At 42.8% G+C, this 26,980-nt stretch overlaps 1 protein-coding gene and 1 long non-coding RNA gene across 2 annotated transcripts in view; one reads left to right on the top strand and one right to left on the bottom strand.

The window, feature by feature from the left end:
• Nucleotides 1-26,980, bottom strand: part of LOC120885493 (uncharacterized) — a 52,726-nt gene that overhangs the window by 16,834 nt on the left and 8,912 nt on the right. Inside the window, exons 2-5 of the long non-coding RNA XR_005728145.2 lie at nucleotides 10,054-10,162; nucleotides 4,332-4,481; nucleotides 4,003-4,072; nucleotides 2,779-2,927 (exon numbers count right to left, since the gene is read on the bottom strand). This is a non-coding gene — a long non-coding RNA (uncharacterized LOC120885493). The remainder of the gene's footprint in view (nucleotides 1-2,778; nucleotides 2,928-4,002; nucleotides 4,073-4,331; nucleotides 4,482-10,053; nucleotides 10,163-26,980) is intronic.
• Plau (plasminogen activator, urokinase) lies at nucleotides 14,511-20,298 on the top strand. Its single transcript, XM_013358858.4, has 11 exons — nucleotides 14,511-14,646; nucleotides 14,980-15,064; nucleotides 15,503-15,533; nucleotides 15,669-15,776; nucleotides 16,145-16,319; nucleotides 16,515-16,606; nucleotides 16,761-16,956; nucleotides 17,178-17,326; nucleotides 17,919-18,059; nucleotides 18,391-18,539; nucleotides 19,163-20,298. The coding sequence occupies exons 2-11, from the start codon at nucleotides 15,008-15,010 to the stop codon at nucleotides 19,337-19,339; spliced, it is 1,275 nt and encodes a 424-aa protein (XP_013214312.1). The 5' UTR covers nucleotides 14,511-14,646; nucleotides 14,980-15,007; the 3' UTR covers nucleotides 19,340-20,298.

The raw sequence follows: 26,980 nt of genomic DNA, 5'->3' as shown, positions 1-26,980 counted from the left end.
TGGAGTTTTGTAGCCCTACTTTACAGATGAGGAATCTGGTTTATAGACGTTACTAAACTTTCCCAAGGTTGCACAGCTATCAAGAAGTAACTCAGAATTTGAAATGGAGTCTCTATGACTTTCAATGCAGATCAATTCAACGTTTTCAAAGAAATGGGGTGGGATAAGAAGAAGCCACTAGGAACCTGGGTATTCTTCCAACTAGGTTACTAACATACCTTTTGAGCCATACATAGTGCCAAATTCCAGGGTATAGTGTTTGATCACCAAAATTCGGGTCAAAAATGAGTCAGGTCTTGGTAGGACTGACTCACTGTGGTGTCTGTCAGCTCTAAAAAGAGACAGGAAGCCTCATAAGGCAACTGTGGGCTGACTGCTGCAGAGTGGTTGAAGGTCCTACAAGCATCCCACCACACATCCTTTGGGGGTTAAACATGGAAACTCATGTGACTGCTAAAGAAAAGATTGAAAGTTAAAATTCATTTTTAAAATCAGACCAGCCAATCCCCATTGTTTCTCTGTCCTCAGCCCTAACGAAGCTCCATTTAGTCAACCTTGTTATCTTTCATCTCTGACCCTCACTTTTTATCCTTCTCTCATGTGGGCAGGTTTTCTCTGTCTCCATTCCAATCCTCATCCCCATCTCAGTGCAACTTTCTGAATGCTTTTGCTACTGTCTTCTCATATCCTGTGTTTCTAAGACCAATTCTCAGAGCCTGGTAGATCCTCATGTCATGAGGTCCTTTTTCTGGCAATTTTTTAATGGTAAAATACATATAACAAAAATTTACCATTTAAAAATGAATGTGTATGTGGGCTAGGGATGTGGTTCAAGCGGTAGTGCGCTCGCCTGGCATGCGTGCAGCCCGGGTTCCATCCTCAGTACCACATACCAAGATGTTGTGTCTTAAAAAAAATAATAAATATTAAAAACTCTCTCTCTCTCTCTTTAAAAAAAATGAATGTGTATGGATGTATGTATTTAATTATAGAATAGAAATAACATAAAATTTACCTTTGAAACCATTTTTCTTTTTTTTTTTTTTTTTGCAGGGGTAGGCATATGAGTGACTGAACCCAGGGGTGCTTAGCCACTGAGCCATGTCCCCAGCCCTTTTGATTTTTTATTTTGAGACAGGGACTCACCAAGTTGCTTACAGTTTTGCTAAGTTGCTGAGGCTGGCCTTGAACTTGCAAGCTTCTGCCTCAGCCTCTGGAATCTCTGGGGATTACAGGTGTATGCCACCACACCTGGCTTACCCCCTTTTAAATGCATAGTTCAGTGGCATTTAAGTACATTCACACTGTTGCACACCCATCACCATTATATATTTCCAATTTTTATCATCATCCTAAACAGAAGCTCTGCACTCATAAATTAATTCCCTCTCCCACTCACCTTCCCTATCCATAACCACTATTCTATTTTCTGACTCTATACATTTGTCTATCCAAGATATCTCAGATTGAGTGGAATTATCCAATATGTGGGCTTTTGTGTCTGGCTTGTTTCACCTTCTCATAGTGTTTTCAAGGATCATTTACATTGTGGCATGTATTAAAATTTCCTTTTGTTTCAAGGCTGAATAATAGTCCATATATGTTTATGCCACATTTTGTTTACCATTCATCCATTGATGGACACTGGGTTGCTTCTACTTTTGAGCTACTGGAAATGATGCTGATATGAACATGGATGCACAGTGCTGTTTGAGGCCCTGCTTTCAGGGCTTAGGAGTGGAATTGCTTGATCATATAGTAAGTAATTCTATGTGCATTTTTTTTTCTTTTTGCCATGCCAAGATAAAACTCTGGATCTTGCACATGCTGGGCAATCACTCTACCACTGAGTTATACCTCCAGCCCTTCGTTTAACTTTTTGCAGAACCACTATAGTGGTTACACCAGTTTACATGCACACCAGCAATGCAGAAAGATTCTAATTTCTCCATATCCTCATCAATACTTGTTCTTTGTTTGATAATAGCCCTTCTAATAGGTATAAGATTGTGTGCAAGGTCCCTTTGGAACATTATGCTCCATAAGTCTGAGTGTTCCACACTCCTTGGGTCTGCTCCTCCTCCCAGGGGCTCCACTACTCTCTCCCAACTCTGAAAACTGAAATTTCCCAGTGGCAGCAAAATCACTATGGCACATGAATAGCCAATATGCTTTTCTCCTACACCCTTTGGTCTCTTTTCCAGGCTCTGAAGAGCTGCCCATCTCTCTGCCTTTTGCTCACATAGAGTGGGACTAAGAAATGGCACAGACTTTGGGAAGAACACAAGCTCAATTTCTTTCGGTTCACAGCCTTCTGAGCTCCTTTTTCCATGTAGTCTTCCAGAGCAGAGGCAACTGTGTTGACTCCCTGGGGACCAGCTCTGACTCTGACCTGCCAATGACCTTGCAATGGTACTAGAATGGCATCCAGAGCCTCAGGAAAAATTATTTTTTGGTTCCATCAGAACCTACTGGAATATCTTATATTCCTCAGCGATAGCCCCTAAGCTATTTGAATCAGGCCTCCCTCTAGTTCCTTCCTTTGGCAAGGCTTATAGTTGGTGGCTTGGGTCTTCAAGACAGACACTGGGTGTGGTGATTCACCTCCTGCATGATCCTTGTGACTATTCAAGGGGAACTTGGAAACCCGGAATTTTGGTCAGAATTCCCTACTTATATTCCCAGAACTCAGGCTCTCTGGGGCAACATTTGTTTATATTGTCTAAAATATACATCCTCTTGATGAACTTCTGATGTCAAGAGTAGAGTATGTCAAACCTGTCTCCCATGTCTGCATCAAGCCTGGTTCCAATGGGCTGCATACATTCTGGGCTTTGCTTCAACCCAGGCCTCACTCCTTTGTTTAAAGGTGTTTGATGTAGCTCAGTAGTAGAGTACTTGAGAGGACCTAGGTTCCACCCCAAGCCCTGAAAAAAAAAAAAAAAAAAAACCACCTGATGTGGGCTGGGATTGTAACTCAGTGGTAGAACACTTGCATGTGTAAGGCACTGAGTTCAATTCTCAGCACCACATAAAATTAGATAGGTAAAATCAAGGTATTGTGTCCATCTACAACTAAAAATATTTTTTAAAAAGCACCTGAGGTAAATTTCTCTTTCTTTTAGTCACTTTTGTCTTTTGCAAAAGCAGGTGGAAAAATATCTTTCTGTATTTCACAAAAGAGAGAACAGAGACCTATAGAGGGAAGCAACTCAGCTAGGTTCACAGACGGAGTCAATGACCAAGCTTGGAATGGAAGAGTTCTCTGACTCTAACACCACAGTATTCACCAAAGGAGCCACCCTCTTCCTTGAGAGGAAACTCCAGGTTTTGCTCAGAGATATAGCTTTTGGACTTGACAGGTGCTGTTAAAATTGGGCAGTGAGGCTCTCTATGTCTAGTTTTTCCCACTCTGACCCATAAGTTTACTGCCATTAGAATTAGGATTTCATGGCATAGACTTTTATAGAAAATTTTCAAGATTCTGTCTAAAACATAGCACATGACCCTCTATATATGGTAAAGTAAGAACTTCTAAAGTTAGCAAAGATGACAGCTGTACAAGTTCTCGTCTCTTTCCTTGCACTCTAACTTCTCTGCTGGATACCCTCTCATTTCAATTCTGTGGTTTTATTGTTTGCCAATTCCCTTCAGCCTAAGCCCAGACAAAATCCAAGTCATTCTCTTTTGCTTCCCATGTCAACTAAGTCTGATGAGAATTTTCAGATTTACTAAAAAGCTAATACACACCCTTGTTCAAGAACCTACAGTAGGGCAACCCCTACCAAGTCCCCTCTTGCCCTGTGGGAGCTATATCTCTTTTCTTCTTACTTGAATAAATCCTACTCTTCTAAAGACCTTTTGTAATCCAATCTCATGCAATCAATTTGGTATTGGGGATTGAATCCAGGTCATTTTACCACTGAGCTACATCCCTTGTCCTTAAAAAAAAAATTTTGGGGGGGGGCTTGGGGCTGTGGTTCAGTGGTATAAAGTGCTCACCTAGCATGCATGAGGCACTGGGTTCAATCCTCAGCACCACACAAAAATAAAATAAAGATACTGTGTCCACCTAAAACAAACAAACAAACAAATTAATTTAATTTTTTTTTAAATTTGAGACAGTGTCTCTAAGTTTCTGAGGGTCTTCTAAGTTGCTGAGGGTGACCCCAAACTTGAAGTCCTCCTGTCTCAGCTGCCTGAGCTGTTGGGATTACAGACATGTGTATCACCATGCCCAGCCTCACCTTACCTATTTGTATTTAGCTTCCATTACATTGCAATTTAAACTTTCCCTAATAGAAAAAGAAAGTTTTTACTATAACACATACCTGAGATAATCAGTTTAAAAAGAGGAAAGGTTTATCTTGGCTCACAGTTTTGAAGGTATCATTCCATAGTCAGTTTGCTTGTTGCTTTTGAGCCTGTGGTGAGGTAGCAAGTCCTGGTGGGAGCTCCTGGTAGAGGAAACTGCTGATTTCCTGGTGGCCAGGGAGCAAAGAGACAGAGAAAGGGACTAGACTTCTTACTGCTTGTGTACGCATGCATACATATATCACAATTAAACACATCCAAAGTTTATTCTTCATAACATGTAAAATATTTATTCTCAGCCTCAACTTTTTCTGGGAGTATTATCTGACTGTGGTACTAGAGATTGAACCCAGTGGTGCTCTGCCACTGAGCTATATCTCCAGCCCATTTTAAAAAAATACCTATTTTTTAGTTGTAGTTGGACACAATACCTTTCTTTTATTTATTTATATGTGTGCTGAAGATCGAACCCAGGCCCTTGCATGTGCTAGGCGAGCACTTTACCGCTGAGCCACAATCCCAGTCCCTTATTTTTTATTTTGAGATGGAGTCTTGTTAAATTACTGGGATTACAGGCCATGTGCCACCATACCCAGCGATTTTCTTCTTTTTTGAAAAATGATAATAGTCTAGTGTATGTATACACCCCAGTTTTTTTTAAATAATTTTTTTAGTTGTAAGTGGATACAATACTTTTATTTTATTTATTTACATTTATGAGGTGCTGAGGATTGAACCCAGCACCTCCAATGTGCTAGGCAAGCGCTCAACTGCTGAGCCACAACCCCAGCCCCTATACCACAATTTTTAATTCATTAATCTATTTAGGATATTTGAGTTGCTTCCACCTCTTGGCTATTATGAGCAGTGATACAGTGAACATAGGTATGCAAATATCTCTTCAAAACTCTGCTTTCATTTTTTTGGGATGTACATCCAGGAGTGGGAATGCTGGATCATTTGGTAGCTCTAATATTTTGAGGAATTGCCATATAGTGGCTATATCATTTTACAGTTCCAATAGTGCACGAGTGTCTCAATTTCTCCACACCCTCAAAAAACTCATTTTCTGTGTTTTTTTTTTTTAACAATAGTAGGCATTCTACTTTAATGCCTTCTTAGTTGTTACTTCTAGTAAATTTGTTTTATCTTCCTAACCAGATTTCATACTTCTTTAGAGTAGGATCTTATCCTGTTCTGTGGGTCCTCTGAACTTAGCATGTGCTAATTGTGCCTTAGTTTGTTTTTTTGTTTTTTTGGCACTGGGGTCTTGATAAGTTGCTGAGACTGGCCTTGAACTTTCGATTCCCCTGTCTTAACTGCTAGGATGACAGACATGAGCCACCCCAAGTTCTCACATGCCTTAATATTTGAATGAAATAAATAGTTTGAGTTGAGCTCAATTCTTTTGTGTTTAGAACTTAGATTGAAATTTTCTTTATCAATAGAACAAGCTGATTGCCATGTATAGACTGAGCACAGCTTCAGGACACTACACCAACAATGATGCAAATATTGTGGTCATCCCACAGACTACTAAGTCCATTGTTACTGTTCTACCCTGTCTGAAAAGGCATTCAAGTGGAACTAAAAGAGCCTAGAAATTTAAAAACAGCAAGTAAACAAAAGCTGACCTTGAGAAGCTCAGAAGAGAACTGATACTGGAACTAAGGAAATATCAAAGACAGAAAGTACATATATAAGTACAGGTATTCCCAACTTTGCTTTGTTCTAGCCGTTACTTTGTTTCTCCTGACTTTCCAAGGTCTTGAGGTGTCAATTTCTCATCCGTTGTTAAGATTCTGAGGCCTCCTCTGATGCCGATAGCTCTTTCAGTTTCTATATGGAAAAAACTCTACAATTCTACAATTAGCCATCCGTTTGGCATTTTTAAAGTGAAACTATCACTAGGAATCTAAAAAAAGCTCAAGTACCAAAACAAAAAAACAAAAACAAAAACAAAAAAACCCTGAAACAATTAATTTCGTGAGAATAGATTCTTTTTTTTTTTTAAACAGGATAGAAGAACTTTTTTTTATAAGATTTATTTATTTTTAGTTTTTTTTTTTTTAGAGAGAGAGAGAGAGAGAGAGAGAGAGAGAGAATTTTAATATTTATCTTTTAGTTTTCGGCAAACTCAACATCTTTGTTTGTATGTGGTGCTGAGGATCGAACCCGGGCCGCACGCATGCCAGGCAAGCGCGGTACCGCTTGAGCCACATCCCCAGCCCCTAGAATAGATTCTTTAGAAGAGTCAGCTTAGGGTGACTCAGTTGGCACAAGGCTGTCAGATATACACTCCATTCTTTGATTCACTCTGGGAAGCTCTGTTCAAAAGTCTGTCTTCCTTCCAGGCCTGGCCTTCCCCACTAGTGTTCTTGGACTGCCACCTCAAAGAGTACGGATGGGTAGAAGTGCACCTACTCCGCAGGGCAGTTTTCTCAGGGAGAGGCAAAGACAACACGATCATATTGATTATCAGTATAAGCTTTTGGGACTAGGGGTGTAGTTATGTGGCTTAGTTGGGCATTCCCAGGTGAAAAAATAACCAACACACCCTATTTTTGAGTTGACATATATGGAAAATATGATTTTTACTGAGAATTGTTTAGCAGAATCCCCTGGGAGCAAGTTAAGATACCTGGGCCCCATCCTAGAACTAAAGAATTAGAATTTCCAAGAAAATAAGCTGAAAATCTGTACTTTAAAAACTTTGAAGCCAGGTGATTATTATCACCCTGCAAGTCAAAAACATAACATTAGTGAATATTTATTAGTTTGGACACATGAGCTCCTATTCAGCAGGGCAGTTTTCTCAGGGAGGGCAAAGAGAACATTATCATATTGATTATCAGTATAAGCTTTTGGGACTAGGGGTGTAGCAAGGTGGTAGAGCACTTACCTAGCATGTGCAAAACATTGCAAAGTTTGGAGTTGTGTCTCAGTAATACAAAACGAAACAACAAATCTATAGACTTTGGAGCAAGAAACCTGGGTTTGTCCTTGATAGTCCTGTCAAATACTGGCTATGTGACCTTGGACACAGAACCTCAACTTCCTTGTCCACAAAGTGGGAATGAAATTGCATCTCCCTCACAAAGGATTAAATGAGACAACACATACAGAACTGTTAGCCTAAAGCCTGATAAACAAAAGGTATGCTCAATAAATAGATTATTATTCCTCCACAGAGAAGCCCTAGAGTATTCCTGTCATTTAAATATGGATGAATAATGATTGTGATAAAGGAAGACTGGCCTTAGAGAGTTCCAATGATACCCATAAACACATACGCAGAGCCATGTCTCTGATTAGACCAAGCAGATGCAACTGTGGCTAACTATATTAAACCAAAGAAAGGACATTTTTATCAAAGTTAGGCTTGAGCTGGGCAGGCAGGAACTAATACAGACAGGACTTGGACAGTTGGAGCTATGCTGGAATGTCCTCATGGGTTAGAAGTAGAAAGATTCTCCATGGTAAGGATAAACATCCTTATTTCCTGACTGAATGTGATTTTGTTTCAGAGACACTTCTCCAAACTCTGGGAATCAACCAAGTCTGAATGTGAGTTCCAGCTCTACCTTTTACCTACAGTGTGCCCTTGGGGAAATTGCTTAAACCCTGTGAGCTGGTTACATAATGGTGATATTAGTATACCTTTCTCTCTTTTTAAATTTCTTTTTTAGTTGTAGATGAACACAATATCTTCATTTATTTATTTTTTAATTGGTGCTGAGGATCGAACCCAGTGCCTCACACTTGCGAGGCAAGTGCTTTGCCACTGAGCTATAGCCCCAGTCTCTTAGTAATACCTTTCTTTTTTTTTTTAATATTTATTTTTTAGTTCTCGGTGGACACAACATCTTTGTTCGTATGTGGTGCTGAGGATCGAACGCAGGCCGCAACGTATGCCAGGTGAGCGCGCTACCGCTTGAGCCACATCCCCAGCCCCAGTAGTACCTTTCTTAAAGGGTGTTTTTAAGATTTGAAAAGAAAATGAAGGCCATGCAAATTAAAGTTGGTCATTATTTATTTATTTTGAACCAGGGTCCTGCTATGTTACCCAGACTGGTCTCAAACTCCTGGACTCAAGCAACTCTCACACCTCAGCCTCCAAAATACCTGGGTCTATAGGTGTATGCCAGTATACCCAGTTTTATTATGTTTTGTTTGTTTGTCTTGGTATTAGGGATTTAACCCAGTTAAATGTTAGGTATTTGCCACTGAGTTACATCTTCAGCCCTTTTTATTTTGATACAGAGTCTCACTAATTTGCTTAGGGCTTTCTAAATTGCTGAGATGAGACTGGCCTTGAACTTGCAATACTCCTGCCTCAGCCTCCTAAATTGCTGGGATTGCAGGCATGTACACCATGCCTGGCTTATTATGTACATTTAATAAGGGATAGATTATAAATCCCCTTGGAGAAGACAGACTTCCTACCATCACTACCTCAAGAATAAACAAGGAACATCCTGGCTGAATTACCCACATCCTGTTCCTCCCACTCAAGCTATGCACACACACCTATCACTGAGAAGGACCCTGCTATGTCTCTGCTCCCTATGTATCTATCCCTGTAATATCTCTTCCCATAGAAATCCATGCATTTAGTCCTGTAGCATCTTCTAAAAAAGACTTGTCCTACCTCCAAGGTGTAGCTAGCTTGAAACTTTCCCCAGAAGCTCATCAAAGTGTTTTCAGTCACTGCTTGGAAGAAAAAATCACCTTCTGCAGGTGCATAGGGAAGATAAAGAGACCTAGGGTGGGAATGAAGGGTGGTCAGGAAGGGAGGAGCTGAAGTTCAGAATAGAAGGGGAGAGGATGGAAATGTGTCATGAGGTTCCTCAAAATCTGTGCGTTCTGACTCTCATCATTTTCAATGAATGAACTCAGATGATTCACTTCCCTTCATTGGCCTCTATTTTCCTCTCTGTGTAATGGAAGAGGAAGTGATTGCACTTGATTTAAAGGCAGAGAAATCTACAGAATCCATCACACAGAATATACCTTGGGAGAGCCATGAGCACATGAACTTATACATCATATGGGCAGTGGATGTTATCTTGCTTTCCTTCTGAACAGGAAGTTTTAGTATTTCAGTTCCTGGCTGAACATGTTTCCCTAAACATCATTGACTACTTGGCAGTTTTCAGCAAACCACCAATTTCTGTTTTCTCATTCTAGCCCTCTGTTCCTAGGTATGCCCAGAAACTTCCGATGAAGCAGCCATTGACATCTAACATGTCAACCTGAGCTCTAAGCAAAGGTTCTAGGACCAGGGCCTGACTTTGGTGAAGGATTCAGAATCTAGAAGGTCTGGAAAGTCACAAGCAACATTCCTTTAAGGCAATAAGTTCCTCACTTGTGCAGTAACTGTCTTTGAGTTAGGGACAAAGAAAATTTTGGCCAAAGCTCAACACATCCACATAGAGGTCTGAGCTGACTGACCTTGGTGGGGCTAGAAAATCTGCTCAGAGATGGTAAGGCCTGAAAGGGCAAGGAAGTTTAGGGGATCATAGGCCAAAGCTGGAAGGAACAACTTAGTCCCTGCTTCACGGTGTTATTGACGAAACATGTTAACCTCAGGGTCCAGGCCCTGAGCTCTTTGCTTTCCATGAGTAAGGAAGCAAGTATGTGGCTTCTCTCCACTCCTTTCCACAGGCCTCTGGGGGCCCAGAAGCTCCACCACCTCCCTTATCATGTTACATGGCTTTTGTTGCCAGTGCAATTTACCATTTACACCAAATGCACAGGAAGAAGGGGTTCCTCAGACTCAAGTACGTATGTGACCAGCGTTCCTGTCCCTTCCCCAGGATTGCTGAGGGATCTCTTCACCCCATTCCTAAGAGGAAAAGAACAGAATTTCAGGTGGCTCAAAGCCATAGACAGCAGGGAAGGGGTGAGTGGGAGTTGGGGCTGTGGGGGCGAGCAGCACATGCAGCTGTCTGTCCCAGCTGCCAGTTATTGGGAACTGTGGGCCAAGGACACAGCATCCCCACTTAACTGGAATCCTGAGATAGACTCCAGCAAGGCCTGATCTTCTGGGCCAAGACAGACAAAGACAGGAAGAGAAGGGTAGGAATTACAATTCACAAAGTTCATCCTTCTATCTCTAACGTCTTGAACTTTGCTTGGCACAAAGTAGTTCCATCATAAATACTGAATGAAGGAAGAAAGGAACAGACACTTTTTTTTTTTTTTTTTTTGGTACCAGGGATTGAACCGAGGGGCACTTAACCACTGAGCCATATTCCCAACCTTTTTTTGTTTTGAGAATGGATCTCTCTAAGTTGCTTAGGTTCTCACTAAGTTGCTGAAGCTGGCTTTGAACTTGTGATCTTCCTGCCTCAGCCTTTTGAGTTGCTGGGATTAAGGCATGCACCACTGTACCCAGCCGTGAATGGACATTTTTACAAATAAGCATCTCATTCAATCTACAGTGAGGTACTCGCAGGGTGTTGTATTGCTTCATTTTGCAGGTGGAAGAACTGAGATCGAAAGAGTGACTTTTCTAAGAACATTCAACTTGACTGTGGTCTTTCTATAGTACCATGCTGAATATTCTTAGTATAGCAACCCAAGAATATATCCTGTGACTCAATGTGAACTTCCCTTTGTGTCCAGCTGGTGAGAAAATTGTCTTTCAAGGAGCCAGATTTCCTGGGCATAGTCTCAAGGCCAAGGCCATGTTTAGATAATCTACTCTTCCTTGCATACTTGGCATCTGCCTGCGCCCCCCACCCACCGCCTTTTTTTTTTTTTTAACCAGGGATTGACTCAAAGGGCGCTTAACCACTGAGCCATATCCTAACCCCTTTTTAAAGAAGTTTTCATTTTGAGGCAGGCAGTCTTTATTTTGAGGCAAGTTGTTTAGGGCTTCACTAAGTCGCTGAGGCTGGCTTTGAACTTGAGATTTTCCTGCCTCAGCCTCCAGAGTTGCTGGGATTACAAGTATGTACCACTGAGCCCAGCTTCTGGCTCTTTAATAAGCAGCTCCTAAAAAGGGGCCCCTTCATCAGTCTATGTTGCCACATCAGAATCAGGAGGTCTGGACCCCTCAGAATAGAGGCTGGGTTGGTGGCTTCCCTTTTGAAGTCCGGAAAAATTTAATGAAATCATAGCATTCAGTTCCATATTCTCTTACTCTCAGCAGAAACTTTAGATGGTCTTGACCACAAAAGTGAGTTCCTGGAATTCAGGCAAGCAACTAACTTGTATTACAAAGTGGGCATCCTAGGAGCTCAAAGCCCAAGTCCAAGCAGGTTTTTTTTTTTTTTTAAATATTTATTTATTTACTTTAGTTTTAGGTGGACACAATGTCTTCATTTTATTTTTATGTGGTGCTGAGGATTGAACCCAGTACCTCACAGGTACTAGGCAAGTGCTCTTCCTCTGAGCCACAACCACAGCCCAAGTCCAAGTAGTTTTTGTGGAAGGAAGTCTCCAAAGCCAGTAAGTGGGCTAGAGCTGGATATCTGAACTGGAGCATCCTACATGGGCTGGCTGAATATTATATCATATGGTCCTTCTCTTCACAGCCTCTTTATGGAGATACTGAACTACAGAGTATAGGAACAAGAGTCAGAAGACCTGGGTTCTAGTGCTTTGTCACTCATCAACTATGTATCTTCTCTATACTTCGTTTTTCTTGTCTACAAAATGTGAATAACAATCCCAGTCTATATCACAAGGCAGTTGTGAGTTTAAAAAGGAATGGTTCTCAAAGTGCCTGTAAACACAAGACAGAAATACTGTACAAAATATAGTATAAGCCACTACTGCTCCCTATGACAGGGGAAAAAAAAAAAAGGAGCAGGAGAAGGCAGCCTTCCGGGGTGCCTCAAAGCTGTCTTTTCCTACTCATTCACTATTCATTCACAATAAAGCGCCTACATGAATAAAGTATGTACAAAGTGCTGGGGGAAATATAAAGATATCTAAGATATGTTCTTTGTTCTCAAAGAATTGAAAATCTACCACAAGCCAGACCAAAAGATGATCAGAGATTCCAAAGGAATCTGAAGATCAGCAAGTGTAAAAGGGCAGTTCTATGAAGAGTCCGAGGTGTTAGAATTATTCACCCAGGTGAAGAGGTGGCAGGGGGAAGTAGTGGGGAGAAGGGCGTCACACTGCATAACGGTCTCTGTTTGTCCAGGAGGAAATGAGGTCATCCTTCTCTCAAAGAATCAGCATGACGGCCTCCAGCCAAGTAATTCAGAGTCATGAGAGCTGCTGGGGGAGCAACATGAATCACGACAGACTGCTGGGAATTTCCTGATAACTAACCTAGGAGTTTCGGGCTAAGTCCTCAGGCTGCAACATCTCTGCATTTTGATCACGTTTATTTACAATTAATGGGTTCTCAAATCTAAACAAAACTGGCCACAGTCTTCTAGAGGAAGTAGCAATCCCGGCTCTGAGAGATTGGAACTTTTGACTCAGTGGTCCCATGGAAAGCTGGCAGAGTAATGAGCACAGAAAAGCTAACCCTGGAGGATGATAAGTCACTTGCCTCTCTAAAATTATGTACTTTCCCCATTCAGATGTTGGCATCCTAAGGCCTCCAGCTGGAGCAGAGCAAAGGGCCCTTCCTCCTTCCTACCCCCTGGCACTCTCCCTATTTTCATTCTGCATTTCTCAAGTGTTGACCCAGACTCAATGTCCAGGTTTGCAAGGCAGTAAATTGCTGTAAGTGGAGCAGGAAAAGGAACTGAGGCTTGAGCCCTAAGGAATGACAGGGATTCAGGCTCCTCCCTCCTATGAGGGTAATGAATCCAGTTGGGTAGCATCAAAATGACTTCTGAGCCCTAGGTCCTGACACTAGGAAAGAAAGATGAAAGTGACTGAACTACAGAGTCCTCCAACTATGCCTGAGGCCTCTCTGTGTAAGTGTGTATGTGCATAAGCACACATACACATGTGCCTGCATCTGTACACAAATGTGTGTGCTTGTCCTCAGGCAGGAAGGGCAAGTGGAATCATTTACACATGATCTTTTGGTGGAGGCCAATTTTATTTCAAAAATAAGTGTTTTTATCTTAATATAAACAACACTCTATGATGCAGTAGAATACTATATACACATGCATTTTATTTATTATTATTTTTTAATTCTAGGATTGGAACCAAGAGCCTCACACATGCTAGGAAAGCACTCTACCACTGAACTATACACCAAGATCTACATGCATTTTAAGATGTGTAATTACCTTTTTGAAATGGATGGTACAGGGATGTGTTTTTAAATTTTTAAAGTGCAAAAGGGCATACAGTGAAAAATAAACCTTCCTCTTATCTTGTCATCCAGACCCCAGTTCCTCTACTCTGAAGTAAAATCAGAATTTCTATCCCTCCACAATTTTCAGTCTACATCAATAAGTTTTTACTATTCCACTGTCTTATTAAATAACTTTATTCTTTCCCAGGCAAATAAATGGGTTGTTCATTAGAGGAACTTGCTAAAAATCCATCAACACTCCAACAAGAAGCTTCAATAGTTTGTGGCCTCAGATTTTGTTCCCACAATCCTATAATATCATATCATGACCCCTATTTAATCCTTATCATGCTTTCAACTCCTCCTCTTCAAAGACGAACTTCAATCCAAACAGCAAATTCTCAATAAAATTTGACCTTGCATTTCCCTCTTTGATAACAATACTAAACTCCCTTACTAAGGTGAGAAACAAATCCAGCTTTATTGTGACTGGATGTGTTGGTGGTGTTTGGGGAGGCTGTATTGTGATATCTGGGGATCAGCATTCGATGGAGGCCATCCCTCTTTTCAGGTGATTTTGTGTCTCTTTCAGTTAACTTGTGTCCGGTACGTTTTTCTCATTGGCAGAGACTATAAGAGCGGCGGACTATGCCCCTCTAATCAAGGGTCTGAATCACTCTCTAGGGAGGTGGGGGCTTGGAGAATACAGGTGCCTTTCCCTCTCTGCAATTAGTCGGACGCAGCGTACTCGGGCGGGGCCCAGGGCCAGGTGAATGGGAGGAGGGGAGAAGAATTTACACGTCTCTCAAACTTTCAGTCCAAACTCAGTTCGTCCTCAGCGCTTGAGATCGCTTTGGCCCCTATTCTTTGTCAAAGTGGCAGAAGCAGCGGGGCCCGGGTCACAGCGGGTACCAGGGCAGGGAAGGCTAGGGGAGGGGGTGGAGCGGGTAATCCGAGCGCGGGGCGGGGCCAGGGCTGGGGCGGGTCCTAATATAGGGGCCGGCACTGCGGGCCAGCAGCACAGCACCGAGGCTAGAGCCCCAGAGCCTAGCAGTGTAAAGCCGTCCCTGCAGTACCCGCCCGCCCGCGCCCTTCAGCCGCAGACACCGGTGAGTGCTGCTCGCCTTAACAGCGCGGGGCCAGAAGTGCCGCAGCCCCGACTCCTGCGCACCTCCCTTCCCCTGACCTCGGGTAGCCTCGGCTTTGCAGCTGCGGCGAGCCGGGTCACAGCTTGTGTCCCAAGCCTACCTCAGCGGGTGTCGATGCAGGCTGCTCCTAGAGCCTGGATACCCCAGAAAGAAGAGACCATCCGGCCTGAGGAGCCTGGTCAAAGTTGACTCACCCCGCAGGGCACCCGGGGGTCCCCCCCTAAACTGCAGTAAGCCACTGGACACGCCTTCTCGTCCCTCTGCTTCTTGCCCTGACTTCTCTTCCTTTTGCAGAACCAATTTCTAGAGCAACTTCTCCACTATGAGAGTCCTGCTGGCGTGCCTGCTTCACTGCGCCCTGATCGTGAGCGACACCGAAGTGAGTGATTACCCTGTTGTGACTGTAGCAGAAGAGGCCTGTAGGACCCCTGAACAGTGCCAGGGGAAGAGAGGAATTGCATAGATAGCTGTAGTCCTTCAGATTCCATCAACAGCAAGGCCAGACTCTCCCGGAGAAACAGAGCAGTGTGTCAGTGGGGCCCTTGAGAACTAGGGGAGTTCATACTCTCAGGTCAGGAAAGAAGAAACTTCAGGAACCGCCCTATCCTGGGGGCATATGTACTTGAAACTTACTTGAGTCAATCTATTTCTCCCTGCAAAAACACTCATAGTCTTTCATTTGAGAATTGGTTAGATATGAACAGGATGAGGACAGAGGAGATGGAGGGAAGAGTGGATTTTGGTATTGGGACTAGTTTATCCTCATCCTGGAGTCCCAATGCATGGGACCTTAAGTGACCACATGTGTCTCTTGCAGGGCAGGCATGAACTTCAAGCATCAGATGCATGTGAGTATCTATCCCTTGCACAATAGTTGGCTCCACACACATTTTGGAAAGCCATAGGGGGCAGCCCCTCCCTGCCTCTGCTGCAGGACTGGCTTCTCTCAGGCTCATTGCTTACCCCACCTTTGTGCCCTTCAGCAAACTGTGGCTGTCTGAATGGTGGAACATGTGTGTCCTACAAGTATTTCTCCAACATTCGGCGATGTATCTGCCCAAAGAAATTCCAAGGGGAGCACTGTGAAATAGGTATGGAGATTCTGATTCTAACTGGGAAGAAGGAAAGCACCAGAGATTTCAGGGCAGGAAGAGATAGATGAGTGGGTTGCAGGAGCAGACAGAAGCTAGTTGCTGGAGGTGGGGCAGGTGACATGTTCATTGCTGTATGGTATACACAGGCAATCTCTCTCTCTCTCTCTCTCTCACACACACACACACACACACAAACACACACACACACACACACACACTCATGAAACAGTGATTATACAAATGTGAGGTAGGGAGATAGAATGAAACCATTTCCAGTGTCATCTGCCAGGTCTGAAACATGTCATCTTGAAAATGCCTATATTTCTACCCATTTTAATATTCTCTCATCTTCACATCCATTATAGATACATCAAAAACTTGCTATGAGGGGAATGGTCACTTATACCGAGGAAAGGCCAATACTGACACCAAGGGCCGGCCCTGCCTGGACTGGAATTCTCCCACTATTCTTCAGAAAACATATCATGCCCATAGACCTGATGCTGTTCACCTGGGCCTGGGGAAGCATAATTACTGCAGGTGAGGAGGGGGCAACAAAAACCAGGATTTCTTCCCATTGCCTCTCAGGAACCCTTGTTACCATCTCTTCTGCTCCCAGAGTGCTAGCCACCGCATGAGAAAAGCCAGGCCTCTGGTTGAGTCTTGCCTGGAAGAGAGGATTCAAGGAAGGTAGCCTGGGTTGGAATGACATCCTTTGCCCCTCTGTGTTGCCAGGAACCCAGACAACCAGAGACGGCCCTGGTGCTATGTGCAGATTGGCCTAAAGCAATTTGTCCAAGAGTGCATGGTGCAAGACTGCTCTGGTGGTAAGTGTCACTGATTGCTTATGCCAGTGGAGGGGAAGGGGACAAATTCATATGTCCCCTATCTCTATCCAGCGGGGTTAAGGAGGGAGGCCTGCCTGAGTAAGATACTTTATTCTTCTTGCCTCCCCAAGACATTCATTTCTTTTTCCTCCAGGCCAACTAAAGTTTCAGTGTGGCCAGAAGGCTCTGAGGCCTCGTTTTAAGATTATTGGTGGAGAAGCTACCATCATTGAGAACCAACCCTGGTTTGCAGCCATCTACCGGAAGCACCGGGGAGGCTCTGTCACTTATGTGTGTGGAGGAAGCCTCATCAGTCCTTGCTGGGTAGTCAGTGCCACACACTGTTTCATGTACGTTCCTTTGTCTCTCCTCTTTGACTCTCCTGCCCCAACCCAAACACATCTCTTTCTTCTTCCCTGCAGAGGATTCAATTTCTATTCTTCCCTTCAGCTTTTTTCCATGTGGCTCATGACCTTGGGGATAAGTTATGTTTTGAGGCCTCTGTGATGTGGAAGGGGAAATGACAGATTTTCATGGGATCAGGCTGTCTGATACATGTTATCTCCTACAGTAATCACCAACAGAAGCGGGACTATATTGTCTACCTGGGTCAGTCAAGGCTTAACTCCAATACCCTCGGGGAGATGAAGTTTGAAGTGGAACAGCTCATCCTGCATGAAGACTATAGTGCTGACAGCCTGGCTCACCACAATGATATTGGTGAGTGAAAATAATAATGGCCAGAGGGGAAGAGAAGTCCAGGGAAAGAGCTAAGTGGAGGATGAAGTTGTGGAGGAACTTGAAATCCCTCCCTATACAACAGGGAATGGTGGAAAAGAGTTCAAGATGAAATATTTGAAGGATTTGGTGCTCCTCTACAGAGACCCCAAAGCCTCTTCTGAATGGAAATAGCTCTATGGACTTATGGCTTGGTCTGGGAATATCTTGTTTGTACAAATTAGGATGGATGCAGCTTCTGTCTGTATCAGGATATAGAATTTGGAGAGTAGATCCTTGGGCTGGATTTTAGCTTGACTCCCTCAGTGGGGCTTTTTGCAGAAAACAATCTGTGCAGCTATAATGCAGTAGCCCTAGCTGTCTAAGCCTTGATTAGTAGCTAAAATGAATTCCTTGGAGTATGGAGCAGAGAGACTTCCTGGTGACAAGTAATCAGCAGACTTTCCTGTATAGCTTATAACCCTAACTTACCTAGAGATATACATAGCCACTCCCTCAGCATTTGGAGGGGAGAGAGATGGTAACCACTTGACTAAGTGATGATCTTTATCCTGTGACTCTTTTCTTCCCCCAGCCTTGCTGAAGATCCGTTCCAGCATGGGCCAGTGTGCACAGCCATCCCGGTCCATACAGACCATCTGCCTGCCCCCTAGCCATGGTGACGCCCAATTTGACACAAGCTGCGAGATCACTGGCTTTGGAAAAGAGAATCCTAGTAAGTAACATTTGGAGCTGACTGAGAGGGCTCCTGGGAGAGTGTTGTGAAGTTGAAGTGATTGCAACATGATCAAGGGAAGACTGGAGATAGGAGTACAATGCGTGTGGCAGATGATCCAGGATGGAGAGGGAAGCATTGTTTAGGGAGTGATGGGCCACAAAGGTAAATAGATGAGGGATTAGTGGCTATGGGTGGAGTAAAGACTTAGATTGGGATAGAAAAAGAAAAAGAGTTTTCCCTAGTAGGGACATTTTTGTTGGTCCCCTTCATGGCAGGTTCCCAGAGAGACACATCTTAATGCAAACTCCTTGCTCTTTCCTCCATCTAGCTGACTATTTATATTCAAAGAATTTAAAAATGACTGTTGTGAAGCTGATTTCCCACCAGGAGTGTCAGCAGCCCCACTACTATGGCTCTGAAGTCACCACCAACATGCTGTGTGCTGCTGACCCACAGTGGGAAACAGATTCCTGCCAGGTAAGATTTCGAAGGAACCCTTTCCATTACCCCCAAATCTCCCCAGTGCTCCTGAGTCTGGCTTCATCAACTTTGGGAAGTCCTTACACAGGAAATCAGAATAAGGAGATCGGGTCTTTGGGGGGAGATTAAAGCAATGTTTTTGTGTACCCCAAACATTTGGCATGAGCCTGGCTCTGTGCTAGGCACTAACATCATTAGAAAAAGGCACTAGTAGAAGGCAGTGTAACTCCATGCTCAGGATGCATGCAGTGTGAATTACAAAAGACCTAGTGTTTAGGAGAGGCAGGAGAAGCTTTAAAGAGAATGTGACTTGATAAGGATTTAAATAGGTAGAGGGAAAAAAGGATAAAAAAGATACAAAACTCAGACTGAGTGTGGAATATTCCAAGATGGGGAGGAGAAGCAGGGTCTAGGAGCATGGATGGAATGGCAACAGATGACAGGGCTTTGAAAGCCAAATAAAGGATTTTAAACTTGATATGGTAGGATATGAAAAAGTCACTTAGGACTTTGACTTCAGGAACCTCTCCCTATTCTGTCAGACATTGTTGGGTGGTGTGATCAGAAGGCCCCCTATTCATTACTTCCAGGGTTCATTTCTTGTGTCTTTGGCTTTCCAGGGAGACTCTGGAGGGCCCCTCATCTGCTCCACCCAAGGCCGCCTGACTCTGACTGGCATTGTGAGCTGGGGCAGTGGATGTGCTTTGAAGAACAAGCCAGGTGTCTACACAAGGGTCTCACAGTTCCTGCCCTGGATCCACACCCACATTGGGGAAGAGAATGGCCTAGCCCTCTGAGGGCCCCCAGGAAGCCTAGGGAGAAAAGAAATAGGTTCCCCACTCCCATGCTGATCATCATTTCTGCAGTATGGTCATCTCCAGCAGCTGTAAGGAAGAGACTGGGGAAAATAGGTTCTGCAGAGATGCTTTTGCTTGTGCTGCCCAACAAGCTGAGCAACAATAGCTTTACTCTCAGCCACAGGCCTGGGTGCTGGCTGCCCAGACACCCCTGGCAAGGATGGAGAGGTGATCCTGACTCAGGATGGTATTGACTAAAAATTGTCTTTTTATAGACTATCCTCCTGGAGTTAAAAATGACATCTCCTGTGCATGCGTAGGAGGAGAGCTGGCTCCCCCTAACAGGGTCATTCATGAGGCCTGCTATTGGGAAATGAATAATTTCCTAACTAGGAAGTGTAACAGCTGAGGTCTCTTGAGGGAGCTTGGCCAAATTGGGAACAGTTGTTTGGGGAGTAGAGACACTAATGACTTGAGGAAAAGCTCTGACATTCCATGAATGGATCAGAAAGTTTTATATATATGTATATATGTGTGTACTTGTGCACCAGCCGTAAGTGTAAGTGTGAGTAAGAGCTGGTGTGTTCCTGAGTCTGACTAGAAGTCTAGATAATTCCCTAAACTGTGGACTGTGATGCCACACAGAGTAGTTTGTCTAGAGAGGTTGTGGGTCACTCCTGAGGCTTCTTGGGTCCCACATGATGATGCTTGTGAATGTATTATTCTTGGGTATGACCCATGACCAGCACTAAATATCTGTTTTACTTCCATGTAGAGATCTCTTTCTGGCCAATTATTCCTTCTGACCTTTCAGTCTAGTTTATTCAATCCTCACTGGATGGGGTAAGGATCACACCTGTATACTGAATATTTAATAATTATGTTCCACTATTTTTATTTATATCTATTTTTTATAATTGTGAATAAAGGTGATCAATAAAAAGTCATTTTTCTGAAAACTTTGGCTTCTCCTTGGTCTTATATGGGAAGTGGGTGGATAGAATAAGAGGGAAAAAATTATGAAGGTGATTATCCTGAAGTTTCTTTTAGGGCTTGGATGGACAGCTTTTGGGTTGACCTCAACCAAGAACCTTCAAGAATGAAAACTGATCCAAAATGCCAATGTGAATCTATGGCATATGAGGAACAGAAAACCATCTGTGTGAGGGATTGGTGTTGAGTTTTCTCAGTGTGTTAATGGAGCATCTCAGATTAATGTGAGATAGGAAGTCGAGGTTAGGAAAGTTGTAGGACAGGTTCTCTATAGCTCATAAGGCACAACACAGTGCCCCAAGTCAGAGACTCATGGCTTGGTAAGTGGTGTGTAGGCTGTTTTGGTTCCTGATTGCCTCTTCAGCCTGATGCCTTTGTGCAATGCACATCTTGGATTACCCTCCCCAGAGGTCCTCTTTACATTCTCTATATTCTGTGCATAACAATACTTTAACTGGCCTCAACCAAGAAGAACACTTGCATGAGTGAAAATTGCTGATCCAAAACACCAGCTTGAGCCAGTGGCATTTAGGGAACAGAAAACAGAATTTCCTAACGTCTGCATATGAGGCTGGGACTGAATTTTCTCTGTGTTAATGTAGCTCAGGGCAAGTCATTGCTGTCCCTAAGATCAAGAGGCTCAGGATCCAATGCTGGATGGTGTTCTAATGGGAGTGACCACACATTTTGAACCAAACATCAGGTTCTGAGGAACTGGGATGTAGAGGCAATCTGACATAATTGGATGTCAAAATGTTGAAATTTCTAAGTCATGTTAATGGATTTTGGCAGTGTTTCTAAGGCAAGTCACCTGAAAACCTTTTAAAAATATATACACACCTATGCCCCACCTGCAGAGTTTGTGATTCAGGTCAGGGCTGTTGCCAGAGCTCGTGATTTTAGGAAAACTCCCCAGGTGTTTCTGATATGCACCTCTGACTGAGATAAAAAACCTTTGGGAATAATTGGTCAGAATATATGAAGGGCTGAGAAAAATTCAAGACATGGTCAGCATGACTTCTCTGCATAAATAGCCAATTTTCTGAGTGGAATTTTGAAGGCACAAGGTATGTGAATTCTGTGGATCTCTGGAGGTCAAGAACCCAGAGTAGGCTGGGGTTGTGGCTCAGCGGTAGAGCGCTTGCCTCGCATGTGTGAGACCCTGGGTTCGATCCTCAGCACCACATAAAAATAAATAAACAAAATAAAGATTTTAAAAAAAAGAACCCAGATATTTAGCTTTTAATACCCATCATCTAGCATGTTGATTCACATGGGATGCTGCAGCAGTTCAGAATACTGATTTGGAGTTAAGTAGGTTAGATTATAATCTTTCTTCTAACAGTAGCCATATGACTTGGGATAGGCCAGTAACTTTGTGGCTCAGTTTCCTCCACTGTAAAAAAAGAGGCAATAATTACCTCTGAGGATTGTTTTAAATATTCATGAGTTCCCAAGTCTCTTAGTACAATCCTGCCACCTAATAAAAGCACCAAATGCTGTGGCTATTTCAAAGACAACTAAATGTCTATAGAATTAAAAGAGAACTTCCTGGAAAGCTTCCTTCTCTCTGTCCCATCCTAGGATTGTACTGTTTTGTGGAAGCAGAAATTTGCTAGGAAAGTAAAGGCATGATTTGAAGTTAAGGGACCCAGCCCAGCCTGAGTTGCTATTCAGCTTTTGCATTTCTCCCTCCAGGGGCCAAGATGATCTTGTCCAGACTTGAGGAGCTCCAGCATCAGAGCTCCGAGACACTGAAAACAGGAAGTATGAGCCCCACTGGCAAATTGAGCAATGAGGCAGCTAACAATCTTCAGACCATTTCCCAATCACCACCTCCATGTGAGTAGTTGCCATCTTTTCCTTGAATCTTAGAGCCCACTCAGGGCTGGCTACACACCAGCCGCTTCTTCAGCAATCCATTTAGTGCTCACTATGACCATGCACCATATACCATACAATTCACTCAATTAAAGTACACAATTGGGTGGTTTTAGCACATCACAGAGTTAAGCAACATCACAATTGATTTTAGAAATTTGTTCTGCAGTACTGGGGATTGAACCAGGCCTTGTGCATATTAGGCAAGTGTTCTACCACTTAGCTACACACCCAGCCCCAAATTTAGGACACTTTCATCACCTCACAAAGAAACCACAAACACATGAACTATCATTCCCTTTCTCTCCCCAAAATGTAAATGTAGTTTCAATTTTGTCTGATTTAATTCTCTCTACAAACTTATGAGGAAGGTACTGTGTGATTCTTAGCTTCATTTTACAGTAGAAAAAATGGAGGCAGGGCTGGGGATGTGGCTCAAGCTCACCTAGTGTGCGTGCGGCCCGGGTTCGATCCTTAGCACCACATACCAACAAAGATGTTGTGTCCGCCGAGAACTAAGAAAAAATAAATAAATGTTAAAATTCTCTCTCTCTCTCTCTCTCTCTGTCCCCCTCTCTCTCTCTCACTCTCTCTTAAAAAAAAAAAAAAAAGAAAAAATGGAGGCAAAGAGCAATTGAGGGATCAGCACAAGGCAAAGCAGCTGCAAATGCCAACAGCCATTGTCTAACCTAAAGAGCCAGCTCCAAAGTCGGTTCCAAAGTCCTTGTGCCCAGCACTAGGACATACTCCTTTACAGAAGGGCCCAAATGGGAGAAAGGAGGGATGCTGGTTTTCTAGGCACTGTGTATCAGAATTTCAACCGTATCTTCAATGATAAGTCCTCCCTCTTCAAAGATTCCCAGGCCAGGTGAGGAGACTACACTTAGCCACCAGTTTCAAAGCATAATTTTACCCTTCTCAAGCTAACCTCAGCCTTTTCTGCTGAAATCTGGTTTCATTGAAGTGGTTTCCGTTTTCACCAGAATCCTTCCTTCTGAAATGTTCTGTGGCCCATTCTTCTCAGGACTCAACCTGATTTCCACTTAAGCTGGGTCTTTCCTTACCCAGCACCTCACAATAGCCACACCTCTCCACACTCATTCTTATTGAGTCTACTCTCCTTCCCAGCAGGAAACTTCTGAGCTCTCCTTTGAGTCAGATACAGCAAGAGAAGTTGCTGAGGTATTTTTAAACTAACAGTTCTACTGAGATATAATTTATATGTCATACAATTCACTCAATTAAAGTACAAAACTGGATGGTTTTAGCATATCACAGAGTTAAGCAACATCACAATTGATTTTAGAACTTTTTTTCTGCAGCACTGGGGATTGAACCCAGGGCCTTATGCATATTAGGCAAGTGCTCTGCCACTTAGCTACACCCAGCCCCAAATTTAGGACACTTTCATCACCTAACAAAGAAACCACAAACACATGAACAATCATTCCCTTTCTCTCCCCAACCCCTCAGCTCCAGGCAGCCCTGAATCTACTTACTATTTCTATGTACAGGTAAGTCTCTGGGCATTTCATATAAATAGAACATATCATATGTAGCCTTTTGTGACTTTCTTGTTTTAGCCTGTTTTCAAGTTTCATCCACACTATTGCATGTGTCAGCCCTGTCTCCGAATTTTAAATAACAATTTAGGAGAAAAGAAGCTTTAGGCTCCTTAAGACCTTATAGTCACATTGAGAAGTGGTTCAATAACCTTTTTCTTTTTTTCTTTTGGTGGGAGTGGAGGAGTACCAGTCGCTCAACCACTGAAGCACATTCCCAGCCCTATTTTTTGTGTTTTATTTAGAGACAGATCTCACTGAGTTGCTTAGCACTTTGCTTTTGCGGAGACTGGCTTTGAACTCGCCTGGCAATCCTCCTGTCTCAGCCTCCTGAGTCTCTGGGATTAGAAGTGAGTGCCACTGAGCCCGACTTTTCTTTCTTTTTTTAAGTACCTATATATCAAGCATTCATTTAGAACCTGGATATGTAAGAAAAGATGAGATATCTCTAGTCTTTAAGGAGCTTATAAATTTGCAGTGGAAACAGAACCACAGCCACAACCCAACAAGATAAGAGCAATAATAAAACTGTGCATAAAATGCATGGAACCATGATGAAGAAGCTCTTAATTTTGCCTTGGGAAGTCAAGAAAGACTACAAAGGAAGTGATATTCCATCTGGGCCTTTAAAGATGCACAGAATTCACCAAACGAAGAAGAAAAAGGCATCCTAGGCGTAGGAAAGATTATGGACCAGGCATGATAAGGCAAGGTGTTCTCAATAAATGATGAATATACTGTACTGGTAGAGAAAAGAGTCTAGAAGACAATGAACAGGCAGAGTGGTGGAGGAAGCAGCTGGTGAGGATTCCTAAGCAGGGCTGATGCTCAGCAACAGGTACCAGTTCTGCCAAATCTCTAAGTACAGTAGATGCTGACTTAAGATGCCCTCCAGATGGTCCCTTGCCATCAAGCCTCTTTCACTTATGATCCAGTAACCACGGGGCTAATTATGCCTGGCACGGCTGGGGCCTCTGAGAGACTCACCTGACTGCCACCTGCCTGTCAAAATGTTGGTACTGGAAAGTTCTGGTAGTTAAATATTCTTCCTCTTGCCTTCAGGTGTTATTTTTTCAAATCTAGAAAGTTAATTAAGGTCAAAGAGACTTTTTTCCCCTGAACTAAAATTTTCCACCCAATCATAAAAATAACTATAAAAGTAAAATGTTCTCACTGTATTCATAGCCATTGTTATCATCTTGGGTTTTTTGGGTTTCCTTTGTAATCTCACTATCCTCTACTTGACCTTGAATATTGAGCTCTCCAAGTCTGATACTAAACCTTGTTTTTTTTTTTTTTTTTTTTTTTTTTTAACTATCCTAAACTTTTCTCTGAGGAAATCTCATTCATACTTAGGCGTAAATTAGCACCAACAGATAACTCACAAATGCTTATCTCCAGCCAGACCTCTCCTCTTAACTATAATCCCTTATTTTCTTGCTTTCTTTTTTCTTTTCTTTCTTCTTTTTTGTGGTGCTGTAGTTCAAACCCATGACCTTGTGCATGCAAGGCAAGCACTCTACAACTGCATCCCCAGCCCCAGTCTCTTATTTTCTATTGTCTACTTGACACTCCATTTGGCTCTCACACACCGGGCACCTCTAAGTCAACCTGTCCCAAACTGGACCTGTCCTAATGCCACAACTTCTTCCAGATGTCTCAGATGATGGCACCACATCCATTTAATTATGGAAACCAAGAACCTAGGAGCCATTTCAGTGCTTCTATCCTCTCCCTTCCTCCTCACCTTTTTAAAATTTACTACAAATTCCTGGCAATTTGACTAATATCTCACCATCTCCACCTTTACCATTAGTTGAGCCCAAGCCATCACAAGCTCTTGCCTGGGCTACTGCCATAGCTTCCTAGCTAATTTCTTCTCTCCTTCTACTCCCTCCCACACCCCCATCAATCTATTCTGCTCACCTAAAGCAATCTTTTGAAAATGTAAATGTAATTAATGATTCTTATTGCTCATACCAGTGGCCTGCAAGTCTGGGTAGAGTACCTACCTGCTCTCTTGGTTCCAACTCCCCGTGTCTGATCCTACTCAGCCAATATTTTGTTATCAATTCCTCTTCTGCGCTTGTACTTGATGTTCCTTCTCTCTGGGACTTTCTTGAAATAGTTAGATCTTCCTCATGCTTCAAGATAATTTCTTCAGGGAATTCTTCCTAGGCTCCTTATATCTATATAAAATACTTCCATTGCCAGGTGTGGTGGTGCATGCCTGTAATCTCAGCAGCTTGGGAAGCTGAGGCAGGAGGATCATGAGTTCAGAGCCAGTCTCAGCAAAAGCAAGGCATTAAGAAACTCAGTGAGACCCTGTCTCTAAATAAAATACAAAGTAGGGCTGGGGATGTAGTTCAGTGGTCGAGTGCCCCTGAGTTCAATCCCTGGTATCCCTGTCCCCTTCAACATAAATTAAATAAAATACTCCTATTTAGTCCACAGTCTCACTGTGCCATATACTACCTCTCTGTTGCACTTGTCACTGCTTGCAATCTGATCTTTGCTGCATCATTATTTGATTAAATTTTGTTTTTTTTTTCTCCTACCAAATTACATCCTCTATGAGGTCAAAGACAGTTTTTAAAAAAATATTTTTTAGGTGTTAATGTTTATTGTATTCATGTTTTTATATGTGGTGCTGAGAAGTGAACCCAGAGCCTCGCACATGCTAGGCAAGTGCTCTACCACTGAGCCACAATTCCAGCCCCAAGGACAGTTTTTGATTACCATTGTATCCCTAGCACCTAGCATGATATCTGGAATATGGTAGACATTTAATATTTATTGATGTATTTTATCTTCTTTTTCACATAGCTGTGCTCACAGTTTATTCATAATTTTCTATCTTATTTATTTATTTTTGGTACTGGGGATTGAATCTAGGGGCACTTAATCACTGAGCCACATCCCCAGTCCTTTTTATATCTTATTTAGAGACAGGGTCTAAATTGCTTAGGGCCTTGCCAAGTTGCTGAATCTGGCTTTGAACTCTCCATCTTCCTGCCATAGTCTCCTGAGCCACTGGGATTTACAGGCATCTGTCACTGAGCCCAGCTCTTATTTTTTTTTCTTTTCACTAATTTATTGTTAGCCTTTTCCTATGGAATTACAAATCTCTCCATGCCTTACATAAACAACATACTTAAAAATAACACTCATCCAATCTACCTTTCAGGATTGAGGCATCATAGAT

Source organism: Ictidomys tridecemlineatus, chromosome 1 (assembly GCF_052094955.1).
Source record: "Ictidomys tridecemlineatus isolate mIctTri1 chromosome 1, mIctTri1.hap1, whole genome shotgun sequence".
Taxonomy (NCBI): domain Eukaryota; kingdom Metazoa; phylum Chordata; class Mammalia; order Rodentia; family Sciuridae; genus Ictidomys; species Ictidomys tridecemlineatus.
This window is presented reverse-complemented; position numbering and strand designations above follow the sequence as displayed.